At 45.0% G+C, this 13555-nt stretch overlaps 1 protein-coding gene across 2 annotated transcripts; it reads left to right on the top strand.

Moving 5' to 3' along the window:
• ccdc14 (coiled-coil domain containing 14) lies at positions 1 to 12542 on the top strand. 2 transcript variants are annotated; one of them, XM_038269074.1, is made up of 11 exons: positions 1 to 177; positions 255 to 351; positions 943 to 1024; positions 1223 to 1285; positions 1436 to 1525; positions 1945 to 2151; positions 2224 to 2290; positions 2366 to 2433; positions 7001 to 7144; positions 11131 to 11233; positions 12179 to 12542. In XM_038269074.1, exons 1-11 carry the CDS (start codon positions 65 to 67, stop codon positions 12483 to 12485), a joined length of 1341 nt encoding a protein of 446 aa, XP_038125002.1. In that variant the 5' UTR covers positions 1 to 64; the 3' UTR covers positions 12486 to 12542. The 2 variants fall into 2 exon arrangements, with proteins under 2 accessions (XP_038125002.1, XP_038124993.1); XM_038269065.1 differs by having other exon boundaries at positions 3 to 177; positions 1220 to 1285.
• Positions 12543 to 13555: the final 1013 nt, after the last annotated feature.

Here is a 13555-nt window from a genome sequence, read left to right as displayed (position 1 = left end):
CCAGCTCGCGCCTCCAGCGGAAGTCATTTGTTTCCTCCGGTCCAGCGGTCCCACTGACCGGACCATGAGCGGGAAGGCCCGGCGGAAGGTAGGACTTCTGGTGGGTCCGCGAGCCCGACCTGAGCAGACCGCGGCGGTGACGTCAGGGCGGCTGGCGGGAAAAGCGAAGGAGAACCGGTGGGTCCAAACTTTCAGAACTGGTCTGAACCGGACCGACATTCGGGTCTTTATGCTGTCTGTGTGTCTGCCTTCAGAGAACCGGAACCTTCCGGTCCAGAACCTGCCGAACCGGAACCTCCTCCCCGACCCAAGCCCGACTACTCCCTGTACTCCACAGACTCCGAGGAGCAGGTATTCTGCAGGTTTGACCCTTCCTGGCCACCGTAGCCTCAGGTGGTTTCTGATTAGTTCTGGTCTCTGTTTGGTTCCATGTTTCTGATTGGTTCAGTGTTTCTGATCGGTTCTGGTCTCTGAATGGTTCTGATTGGTTCTGTGTTCCTGATTGGTTCTGGTCTCTGAATGGTTCTGATTGGTTCTGTGTTTCTGATTGGTTCTGTGTTTCTGATTAGTTCTGGTCTCTGTTTGGTTCCATGTTTCTGATTGGTTCAGTGTTTCTGATCGGTTCTGGTCTCTGAATGGTTCTGATTGGTTCTGTGTTCCTGATTGGTTCTGGTCTCTGAATGGTTCTGATTGGTTCTGTGTTTCTGATTGGTTCTGGTCTCTGATCGGTTCTGGTCTCTTATTGGTTCCGGTCTCTGATCGGTTCTGGTCTCTGAATGGTTCTGATTGGTTCTGTGTTTCTGATTGGTTCTGGTCTCTGAATGGTTCTGATTGGTTCCGGTCTCTGATTGGTTCTGGTCTCTGATCTGTTCTGGTCTCTGATCTGTTCTGGTCTCTGATTGGTTCTGATTGGTTCCGGTCTCTGTTTGGTTCCTTTCTCAGGTCTCCAGCCTATCCAGGGGTTTGGACCAGTGTGCTGCCTTGCTAAGCGGCATTCTGCAGGCGGACGGAGCAGCTCAGACAGGTTTGGACCTTTACCTTCATAGAACTTGACTCATTTGGAGCAGAACCTGGTCAGTGGTCCTGATGCTCCGAACCGTCCAGAATCTGATGGTTCTGCTTCTAGCAGAAGCTGTGCTGCCAGCATCTATACCAGCTCTGAACCAGCGGTTCGGTTCTTTGAGCACAGCCTGGTTCTGACCCGTTTGTTTCCCACCAGCAGGTCCTCAGAGAACCCAGACGAGGCAAGTGGAACCGAGACGCTCCGCCCTCAGAGGACAGACGGGTACGGGTTAAACGGGTCAGAACCCTGTAGAACCAGCCTGCATTAAAGCGGCCGCCAGCTCCCCTCCTGATGGTTGCCATGCCGACAGGTCAACTTAGGGGGAAGCAACAGGAGCAAGCCGCACTTTTCAGACTTATTCCCCTCCCACAGGTGTCACCAGAGCGATGAAAGAAGGAGGAGCCAAACCCAGAGCAACACAGGGGAGGACGGCCTGCAGGAAGCCGCCGCGCAGAGCTGCAGGTCAGTCTTTAGGCTCCGCCTTTAAATCCAACATGGCTGCCGACTTATAACGCTACGTTCAGAGGCACGCAGCAGGAGCAGCAAAAACCCGCGTGCTGCTTCTTTTTTGATGCTTGTAAAAGTTTAGTTTTGACGCGCGGCTGAAGCAGCTTTGCTGTCAACAGTCTGATGATTCAGACTAAAATATGGCGCCCTCCTGAGGCGTCCCTCTGTTCTGCCTTAAAGTCGTACGGAAGCGGCCGTTCCAACTGCTGCATATCCGAATTCTCCAGAGTGGAACTATAACTAGTTACTTCCTAATAAGTTACTAGTTTAATCTTTTTTTCTCTCAGAGGGACGAATAACTTTAGAAGGAGAAAGTTTAGTGGAATGATTCTGGTCCAATTGTGTGACGCAGCCATCTTGGTTCTGCTCCTCAGACCTTCAGGGTTCAGAAGCAGCAACCCACAGAACCTCTCCTGCCCGGCCCCGCCCTATTCTACGGCGCCATCAGAACCTTTCCCGGGGCCATGGGGCGGACGCCGTTCCCAAACCGGGTCAGGACCCGTTCAGCTGTAGCGTGGGAACAGAGGCGGAGAGCGTCCAGAACCTTCTGGAGGAACTCAGAACCCTGATCGCCGGACGAGGTGCCGTGTCGGGTCTCTGACGGGTCAGAGGTTCTGGTATCGGCTGCTCCTAACCTGTGTGTGTGTGTTCAGGCAGCGTAGCAGAGCGGCTGCTGGTCCGTCTGGAGCGGAGCCTGGGTCAGAACCCGCCATTCTGCAGGTAAGCTGCCGCCGCCGCCCGGTTCAGGTTCTGCTGCCCGATGGCTCCGTTACATCCTAAGAGCTTCTGCTTCAGGTGTGGGACAGATCAGAACCAGAAGGTGGAGGAACCGCAGAACCAGGAGGAACGTCTGACCTCAGGAGGTAAAGTCGCCTCCAGGACCTCCTGCTGGACCCCTGGGTGATTCCTCTGCCAGAAACATAGTGGGTTTATCAGGAAGAGGAAGGGCTAGGGGGCAGGGCTTAGCATCCTCATCAAAATAGTTGACATGAATGAAGGTGATTGGATGGTTACTCCAGCATCCATCAAAGGAAGTAAGACAGTGGAACAAAACATTTAAAATAAGAAAAAATCATTTCATTGTCTTATTTCGAGTGCTTCTAATTACTTATTCCATCTGCAAATCATCTTATTTACCTTAACAAATTAAGGGTAAATACACCTTTTCTAAGAAGTCATGTTCAGAATGTTTATACAGAGCCGAGAGGATGTGAGGAGGAGGGCTGAATGCAGAACGAGTTTATATCCGTACTTTTAGGATCAAGAAAGACCAAAAACTAGACGCTGGCTGTGTCAGAACATCCGCCATAAGACCTATATAGGGCCCTATGTAGAGATAACGACCTATATAGGGCCCTATGTAGAGATAACGACCTATATAGAGCCCTATGTAGAGATAACGACCTATATAGGGCCCTATGTAGAGATAACGACCTATATAGGGCCCTATGTAGAGATAACGACCTATATAGAGCCCTATGTAGAGATAACGACCTATATAGGGCCCTATGTAGGGATACCGATCTATATAGGGCCCTATGTAGGGATACCGACCTATATAGGGCTCTATGTAGACGACCTATATAGGGCCCTAAGTAGAGATTTTGACCTATATAGGGCCCTGTGTAGAGATTTTGACCTATATAGGGCCCTATGTAGAGATTTTGACCTATATAGGGCCCTATGTAGAGATAACGACCTATATGGGGCCCTATGTAGGGATACCGACCTATATAGGGCCCTATGTAGGGATACCGACCTATATAGGGCCCTATGTAGGGATACCGACCTATATAGGGCCCTATGTAGAGATAACGACCTATATAGAGCCCTATGTAGAGATAACGACCTATATAGGGCCCTATGTAGGGATACCGATCTATATAGGGCCCTATGTAGGGATACCGACCTATATAGGGCTCTATGTAGACGACCTATATAGGGCCCTAAGTAGGGATACCGACCTATATAGAGCCCTATGTAGAGATAACGACCTATATAGGGCCCTATGTAGGGATAACGACCTATATAGGGCCCTATGTAGGGATACCGATCTATATAGGGCCCTATGTAGGGATACTGACCTATATAGGGCCCTATGTAGACGACCTATATAGGGCCCTAAGTAGAGATTTTGACCTATATAGGGCCCTATGTAGAGATTTTGAACTATATAGGGCCCTATGTAGAGATAACGACCTATATGGGGCCCTATGTAGGGATAACGACCTATATGGGGCCCTATGTAGGGATACCGACCTATATAGGGCCCTATGTAGAGATATTGACATATATAGGGCCCTATGTAGAGATATTGACATATATAGGGCCCTATGTAGAGATATTGACATATATAGGGCCCTATGTAGGGATACCGACCTATATAGGGCCCTATGTAGAGATACCGACCTATATAGGGCCCTATGTAGAGATACCGACCTATATAGGGCCCTATGTAGAGATAACTACCTATATAGGGCCCTATGTAGGGATACCGACCTATATAGGGCCCTATGTAGGGATACCGACCTATATAGGGCCCCATGTAGGGATACGGACCTATATAGGGCCCCATGTTGGGATACGGACCTATATAGGGCCCCATGTAGGGATACGGACCTATATAGGGCCCTATGTAGGGATACAGACCTATATAGGGCCCCATGTAGAGATACTGACCTTATATAGGGCCCCATGTAGAGATACCGACCTATATAGGGCCCTATGTAGGGATACCGACCTATGTAGGGTCCCATGTAGGGATACGGACATATATAGGGCCCCATGTAGGGATACAGACCTATATAGGGCCCCATGTAGGGATACAGACCTATATAGGGCCCTATGTAGGGATACAGACCTATATAGGGCCCTATGTAGAGATTTCGACCTATATAGGGCCCTATGTAGGGATACCGACCTATATAGGGCCCTATGTAGAGATTTCGACCTATATAGGGCCCTATGTAGAGATTTTGACCTATATAGGGCCCTATGTAGAGATACTGACCTATATAGGGCCCTATTTAGAGATATTGACATATAGGGAGCTATGTAGAGATATAGACCTATATAGGGCCCTAGGTAGAGATATAGGACCCTATGTAGAGATACCGACCTATGTAGGAATAGTGACCTGTATAGGGCCCTATGTAGGAATAGTGACCTATATAGGGATATTGATATCTATAGGGATATTGACCTATATAGGGGTTATATAATAGTTAAGCCATTTTAGATGAGTGTCTAAACTAGGGTGACCATATTTTTATTTCCAAAAAGGAGGACACTTTGCCCAGCCTTAAAACGCAGTCACACCGGCTTCTCAAAGGTCATAGAACACGCTTTATTTGACCTAAATCGAACAAAAATAATTTCTGAAACAAAATCCGTAACAACCAGTAACAAAATTATAGCCCTCTTTTAACACTAGGACTCCCAGAATTGTCATCCTACTAGAACTCCCACTGGCCGTCAATTTGATGGGTGGCATTTCTCCCAATCTCCATGAGTAGTGATGATGTCATCACTGAAATGGTTCTAATGTGCGTTTAAATCCATTGTGGATATGAAGACCTTAATAAAGGTCTAATATATATTATTTAAAGGCTGCCTTATATGATATTATTTTTCCGTATTAACCAAAGAGTTCCAGAGATTTATCAGTAGGGTGTTGGTTGCTAGGCAACGGTACCAAACTTCATTCAACCGCAGGAAGTATTAGCATGCAACTAATAGAGCTGTCAAAATGACATCTGTGGGAGATTGAGGTAAAATTAAACATTTATTATTTAGGTTTTTATTGAAAACGTGAAATGAAGGAAATATAGAAACGGAAAAAAATCAACACATGATTCATGTAAATAAAGTTATTACATTTAAAAATCTCAACTGTTAAAATGGCTGCTTTGGGACTTTTAGTGTTAAATCAAATAATGTTCTAAATATTTCTAAATATCTCTTCTGTATTAGAAAATAAATCTTCAACATATTTTCGTCTCTAGTTTTTCTTTTACCAATACTGGATTAAATTATAACCGGTTTAACTTTTAACCGGTTTAACGTTTGTAACCCCTTTACTGCCAGCCATACGGTAAACGTGTTCTAAACATTTATTGTTTACAATTTTATCGCAAACCAAGAAAAAAACCAGAACATTCTGGATCGATTTTAGGGAAAAGTTGTGATGTGAGACAGAAACCGGAGATACGATTGTTTGAAATCCAAAGGGGATCAAATTTAGGTGCTTACTTTCGCTAAAGAACCCGTGATACGCGAAATCCATGAAGTAGTAACCTTTATTTATTTTACAATTATTATGATTAAAAACTAGTTCAGGCTTATTTTCCTCTTCCTCACTGATCGCTTGAAATGTATTGTTCCAGCGGTATTCCAAGGGCGGCACTCCCATGCAGAGAAACATTTTAAAGTCCAAAGCGTTAGCCCTTGCTAGCATAAAACGCGCTTGGAGCCGTCGTTATGGGACGCTATCTGCATCCTCCTCCTCCTCTGTTTCATGAATGTAATCGCTTTCAGTTTGATATTTCTGTGCCAATAACGTTCATATACAGCGTAATATTCTTTTTGTCTGCAGTCATTAGCGCCCTAAGCTAATGCAGACTCCATCTTTACCATGGCCTGTTGCGAACAGTTGCAAACCTTTTTCACTTCCTTATTAAACCGTATTGCTGCTGTCGTTATTTTCTTCCTTCTTTATGGTACGACTGGAAGATTTAGCATGTCCAGAAATTTACCTTTTTCTGCGTTAGTTAGCATCATTTTTACTAATCGTTTACAAGTGCAGAACGTCGACATAATGTTGTTTAGAAAAAAACTTGCAATCTTAAATTTAGTTAACTCTTTAATGTACATGTGTATATATATATTTTTTTTGCTTTTTTATTTTCAATCCATCCATTTATTTTTTTAATTTAAATTTTACGTTTTGTCTTTTTTCTGCGATAGTTAGCATCTTTGCTAACTGTCTGCGAGTGCCTTTATCGGAGCAAACCTCGACTTTGTTGTTTTGAAGTAAAATTGGCAAACTTAAATTTAACAAACTGTTTTATGTACATTTATTTTTTTTTATTTCAACTTTTTTATTTTATCTAAGTTAAAAAATTTTAAAATTCTTTATTTAAATTTTTTAAAAATATTTTAAACTTAAATTTAACTTACATTTGGGGACTGTTTTATAGCTATAAAAAGCAGCTTTATATATAAAAAGCTGCAGCTTTTTCTTCCCATTCAGACCCACGCTAGCGCCACCTAAAGGGCTGGAGGGACAAATGCAGAGTCCTATTCCTGGGCGGTCCAATTAAATCCCCCCTTTGGGCTTTTTATTGTGTCAGAAAAGAATCGAAGCATTTGTAGCCACCTGGACGGTTTCCTCCCGTCTGATGGGACCCGGCCTCCTGCTCTCCTCCACAGAAGCAGAACTCCAGAAGCAGCTCCTCCTCGCTCAGTCCAGACTCCAGGAGCTCCAGGACGACCTGGCAGAACTACGGAAGGCGCTGCAGGACACGCGGAGCCAGCTGAGGGACAGCGAGGCGGAGAAGGGACTGATGAGGACAGGTCAGGACTGATGGCTTTGACCTCTGTTGCCTAGCAACCGTGAAGATCCTTTACTATAGGAGGAAGGGAACCTCGAGCTTTCTCGTTAACGGCTCGGCCAAAACAGAAATAAAACGACTCCAAAAAAAACCTTCTGTTAACGTTAGTCAGTCATCAGAACCGGATCTCAGGCTCTGTTCTGGTCCAGAAGCTCAGCTTCCACATCATGTTTCCTGATGAAAAAGGTAGAAAACGACGAGTTCCACCAGACAAAGATCTACCTCCTGTTATTTAAACCTGCTAGAAAGAGAAACCACGGCTCTGTTCTAAAACCTGGGCTGCATCCTCCAAGGACGCGGTCTACCTAGACTGGATCCTCCGAGGACGGCGTCTACCTAGACCGGATCCTCCAAGGAGGCGGTCTACCTAGACTGGATCCTCCGAGGACGGCGTCTACCTAGACTGGATCCTCCGAGGACGCCGTCTACCTAGACTGGATCCTCCAAGGAGGCGGTCTACCTAGACTGGATCCTCCAAGGAGGCGGTCTACCTAGACTGGATCCTCCGAGGACGGCGTCTACCTAGACCGGATCCTCCAAGGAGGCGGTCTACCTAGACCGGATCCTCCGAGGACGCCGTCTACCTAGACCGGATCCTCCGAGGAGGCGGTCTACCTAGACCGGATCCTCCGAGGACGCCGTCTACCTAGACCGGATCCTCCGAGGAGGCGGTCTACCTAGACCGGATCCTCCGAGGAGGCGGTCTACCTAGACTGGATCCTCCGAGGACGCCGTCTACCTAGACTGGATCCTCCGAGGAGGCCGTCTACCTAGACTGGATCCTCCGAGGACGCCGTCTACCTAGACTGGATCCTCCGAGGACGGCGTCCTTGGAGGACTGGATCCTCCGAGGACGCCGTCTACCTAGACTGGATCCTCCGAGGACGCCGTCTACCTAGACTGGATCCTCCAAGGAGGCGGTCTACCTAGACTGGATCCTCCGAGGACGGCGTCTACCTAGACCGGATCCTCCAAGGAGGCGGTCTACCTAGACCGGATCCTCCGAGGACGCCGTCTACCTAGACCGGATCCTCCGAGGAGGCGGTCTACCTAGACCGGATCCTCCGAGGACGCCGTCTACCTAGACCGGATCCTCCGAGGACGCCGTCTACCTAGACCGGATCCTCCGAGGAGGCGGTCTACCTAGACCGGATCCTCCGAGGAGGCGGTCTACCTAGACCGGATCCTCCGAGGACGCCGTCTACCTAGACTGGATCCTCCGAGGAGGCCGTCTACCTAGACTGGATCCTCCGAGGACGCCGTCTACCTAGACTGGATCCTCCGAGGAGGCGGTCTACCTAGACTGGATCCTCCGAGGAGGCGGTCTACCTAGACTGGATCCTCCGAGGACGCCGTCTACCTAGACTGGATCCTCCGAGGAGGCCGTCTACCTAGACTGGATCCTCCGAGGACGCCGTCTACCTAGACTGGATCCTCCGAGGACGTCGTCTACCTAGACTGGATCCTGGATCCTTGGAAGTCCTTGAAAATAAGGAGACCGGAAGAGTTTGGGCTGTGAATTCGAGCAGGTCTACCCTTCTTTACTGCCATAGGCTCTGTTGCTTAGCAACCGTGAAAGTTGACACACAACGCAGGAAAATAATGAAAACCGAAGTTTTCAAAAGTGTTTATTTATTCAGTTTTTATTGTAAAGTGAACAAAGACTACACTCACAAGAATCCAGAGTGGAATAAAGGTTCCAACCAGCGGGAGCAGGAACTAATCAAATCAAATGTAATGATAGAAACCTCAGTCAGTTAAATAACCTGCTGCTGTCATTCTGCACATCTCTGATGCTGCTGCTATTTTCAAATATCCATTCCTGTAAAAATGTCCATAGCTGCATTTTGGTTATTTATTCTCCAGTTTTATGTTGTTAAAACACTTTACAGGATTTTATTGTTTATATTTTAACTCTTCCCTATTATGTTATTCTTATACATTTCTCTAAGGTCCTCATTTGTGTGACCATTTTCAATAATCTTTCTGCTGCTGTAAATTTTCCCATTGTGGGACAATAAAGGGATTTTCTATTCTATTCTATAAAAGGGGTAGAAAGATATAAGTAAATCTAAACAATGTATGTATAAAAAATATATCTGCAAAATCTCTAATATTCAACAACAAAAAATACTTATTTAAGCATATTGTGCAAAACAGCAATAAAAAGATAAAACTCCTATCAGATTTATAGTCCCCACCTTGCAGATCTATTAGAATCTGTCCTTAAATTCCAGCCAAACCCATTTACACAGTAACAGATAAAAACCTTTAGATAAACCAAACATTACCGCCACATATCTGACTCTATAACCATTAAAACAACTATTTCATTCATTTCAGACGGAACTATTCACTGACTGGATTATATTAAACTGAACTTCCAATTTTCACCACTGGTTGGCGCCAAGTAACTTTTCCTCTGATCACGGAGCAGCCAGCTTGCTTGGTCTCGCAATGAATCCTGGGTAAACCAAGGATAGCGAGGATACATCGGACCCGTCCTTCAAATCGGGCAAAACGAAGGACGCAGCCCAGGTTTTTTGAACAGAGCACACGTGACTGAGACTGTGGGAAAGGAGGAGAAACAAACCAGCAGCTGCTTTAGAAACATCCGGAAAAAAACAGGAAGCGTAATTCATTTTAATCCCAGTTTAACCTGCTTCTACCCACAATGAATTATGGGATAGCGTTGGCCGCCGCAGTCATCATACGTCAAGAATACAAGTTATTGTTATTAAAAGAACTAAAAAAACAGATATTTGCTTTTGTGCGACTGTATTAAATTAAATCCAGGCTTTGAGCATACAGCATATTTATAGTTTTCTCTTTTTGTTAAATATAAACAGATCCATAAACAGAACCATCATGCATCATGTCCTCTTAAAGGGGTATTATCCTGACAGAAATGTATGAAATACAAAAAAATAAAGTAGTTTGAGCCCATATTTGGTCATAAACCAAATGAATTGTACTAACTCAATAATAAATCAGATAAACGCTTCCCCAATGAGATAATTCTACCTATCAATTTGAACTTTATCACGTTCTACACTTTTATATATCTAGGCCTCTACTTTATGGATTTCTGAATCCGGCCGATCAATCAGCAGATAGGCGGCCATTTTCTTGAGTCAATAAACGGTAGAAAATAAAGAAAAGCTGCCATTATTTTAATAAACCCGCTATAAAAAGACACCGTGTGACTGAGACTGTGGGAAACGAGCAGAAACTGAAAGCAGCAGCTGCTTTAGAAACATCTGGAAAAAAACAAGAAGCTAAGTAAGGCCACAGGATGCATCGTACATCTAGAGGCAGGTTATCGACTTCTGAATCCCTCCGATCAATCAGCAGATAGGCGGCCATTTTCTTTAGTCAATAAACGGTAGAAAATAAACAAAAACTGCCATTATTTTAATTTAAACCATGTGACTGAGACTGTGGGAAAATAAAACCAGCGGCTTCCTTAGAATCATCTGGAAAAGTCATTCTGCTGTTCTTGTTTTATTTTTTTTTAATCGCAATTTAACCCTTTAAAGCCCTAAAATTATATTTTTAAAATAAAATTAGTCATCATTAAACTTCCTGACAACTTAAGAGTTAAATTATATCCTTTACTTGCATCCATTTTGATACATTGGGCGTTTCTGTATAATATTGAATGTTTTTTCTGCTCACTAACCGTATCTGATTGTGTGAATCGAGGTTTTTCACGAACAAAAATATGGCGCTGATAATGCGGCGTTCTCAGCAGCTCATGTATCAGATATGATGCGCTTGGCTTTAAAGGGTTAATCTGCTTTCATCTGCAATGAATCATGGGATAGGTTGGGTTCTATCGCTTTCTGTATCCGTCTGATCAATCAGCGAATGGGCGGCCATTTTCTTTAGTGAATAAACAGTACATTGTTTTAGTAAACGGTAACCAATCAGTCCGTCTGTCCGCAGAGCTGGAGGCTGCCAGAAAGCGGCTGCTGGAGAGCGAGCGAGAGCAGAGCGAGCTGGCCTCGCTCGCCCAGCAGAGACTGCAGGAAGTGGAGGAACTGAGGAGGTGGGTCTGCCTGTTTCCTTAGCAACGGCTTTAGAGAATTCACTTTCTATGAGAATGGGATGTCTGAAGGAATGTGATCGTCCTCAGCATTTATCTTTATTAAATCAGGTTTGGGTTTTTGATGTCATCTGAGAGATGACATCAAAATTCTGAATCGCTCCATATTTTTTATTTTGATTTTCTCACGATTCCTGAGGGAGGTGGTTATCAGAGGCTGATCGCCCCTCGTTACCTCCTGTACCAGCCTGAAAAATCAGCCTGAAAAGAGCAAAAAAATCCTCCAGTGTATGCCCGGCTAAAATGGAAGGGCTTTAGATCCACTCTTTTGGGCGGACAAAGTTCGGTGCTTTTAACTCGGAAATAAAAAGCTAGATTTGGGATCAGGATAGAAGACATGCTAGCACCACTGGCCACCAGTTAGTTTAGCATTTCCTCCCATTCTGCACAGCCAGAAGGTTTACCGCTATAGTAGATACGAAGTTACGGCTTTTAGTTTCACATTTTTAGCGGCCCCTTCTTTTATTCCCCCCATGAAACATTTCTAGAGTCGCCACGGCTCTGATCGCAACCAGAACCAGCTATTTAAAATGCTAACAGAACAAATTCCTCTGAAAACAGAGCTAGCTCACAGCGGTGGCTAACAGTGGGCTAGTGAATTACTCCCGTCTAATGATACATTTGCTACGTATTTTATTCATCATTTTTGTATTTAGCAACATATTAGCTTCCTGTTTGGTTTTATCTTCTACGTTTAATTAGCATCACGCTATCCGCCGTTATTTCATTCATATCAGGGATCGATGGACTGATGTTAGACGCTTTAGACGTTCTTTAGACGCTAACGGCTCTGAAATCCTCTCTTCTAGAGAGGGAAGGCGGTTCTGGTGTGAATTCTGGATCAGAACCCTTTCAATGCAGCGTTCCGGATCCTTCTCTGTGTTTCAGGCTCCTTCCGGCCCGCGGTCCGTCGGACCATCAGAACTCTCCGCGGTTCTCCCCAGCCGCGGCCTCCGGCGAACACATCCAGCGGTACCTGGCGTCGCTGACCCAGGCGGAGCCTCGGAACCTCCGAGTGGCTGCGGAGCGAGACGGAACCGGGTCGGAGGCGCCAGAGTCCTGGTCCAACTGGAGCAGGAGGTCCGAGTCCAGCTTCAACACCAGAGACGAGGCGGCGTTCAGGGACGGCCTGGCGGCTCTGGACGCCAGCATAGCCAGCCTGCAGAGAACCATCCAGCTGGACCTCAGGAAGTGACCTTTGGGAGGCTGCTGGGACGCCGTCCTGCTGCTTTTATATCAGATTTAACTCGTTTTCATTCTATTAAAGACATTTAATTATAATCGGATGTTTTCATCGTTTATTTGGCGACTCGAACCCAAACATGGATCCTGGTTTCTCTGAACCAAAAAAAAAATAATCTTTAGATTATGGGATGTCCATCTGGACTGGATTATCCTTTAAAACAGGGATGAACGACGGGCCCTAAACGCATCATTCCAGAACAAACTCAATAGGCCATAAAAATGTAGATGTTGCATTAATTGATCTAATCAATTTTTTAGTGTTAAACCATAAAATGCAGACTTAAATCACTAAATGTTAATATTGAATAATAGATATGTCCAAATTATTAAAAAAATCTATATTTTTTAGAGAGTTTTTAAGTATATAAGTTTTGGGAGTTTATTATTTTTAACAGCCATTTAATGTTTTTACTCTGATAACTTTTGATTTAATATAAAACACATTTACCTTTATATTATTAACTTATGCACTGAATAAAAACCTATTTATTGATTAAATTATAGTTAATATATTTCTAAACATAACAATCTTTAGGATCTGCTGCGTTTGGACCTTTGGAAAGCTTTCAGGAGTGGCTTTGCCACCAGTGCAGAGCAGCCAACATGGCCGCCACCTGACATACAGAAATAAATGGACGGATGTGAGATGTTTGAGTGAAACAGGTTTTATTAACAGGAGTCAGAACGTAGAAAAGCAGGCGAGGCAAGGCAGCTGTGGCTCCGTGATAAACGTTCCCTTTGGTTCCTGGGAGCAGCTGGACGACTGCATAGTGCAAAACGGGAGAGAAAGATCCGATCTGGAGGGAGGGGGGCATCGGATCTACTGGACGCTGCTTCAGAACGCAGCCAGGAGGGAAATAGGAAGGAAGGAAGGGAGGACACAAGGGTAGGAGAAGGAAAGAACAACATGAACAGAGTAAAACCACCTAAAGGAATGAAAATAAGGAAAGGAGACAAGGAGAAGGAAAGGACGCAAGTAGGGAAGGAGGGACAGAACAGGACGGAGAATAAAAAAAAATT

This window comes from Cyprinodon tularosa, unplaced genomic scaffold (assembly GCF_016077235.1).
Source record: "Cyprinodon tularosa strain WSP-4 unplaced genomic scaffold, ASM1607723v1 ctg1191, whole genome shotgun sequence".
NCBI classification, from domain to species: Eukaryota; Metazoa; Chordata; class Actinopteri; order Cyprinodontiformes; family Cyprinodontidae; genus Cyprinodon; species Cyprinodon tularosa.
The sequence above is the reverse complement of the archived record's forward strand: the minus strand, read 5'-3'. Positions and strand labels throughout refer to the sequence as shown.

What these genes read in the sequence shown, in the direction of transcription:
- ccdc14 (XM_038269065.1), top strand. Translation starts at nt 65, where the DNA reads ATGAGCGGGAAGGCCCGGCGGAAGGTAGGACTTCTGGTGGGTCCGCGA. An exon ending in CCACAGACTCCGAGGAGCAG is followed by an intron (nt 352 to 942) that starts GTATTCTGCAGG and finishes TTCCTTTCTCAG; the next exon opens with GTCTCCAGCCTATCCAGGGG. An exon ending in GGACGGAGCAGCTCAGACAG is followed by an intron (nt 1,025 to 1,219) that starts GTTTGGACCTTT and finishes GTTTCCCACCAG; the next exon opens with CAGGTCCTCAGAGAACCCAG.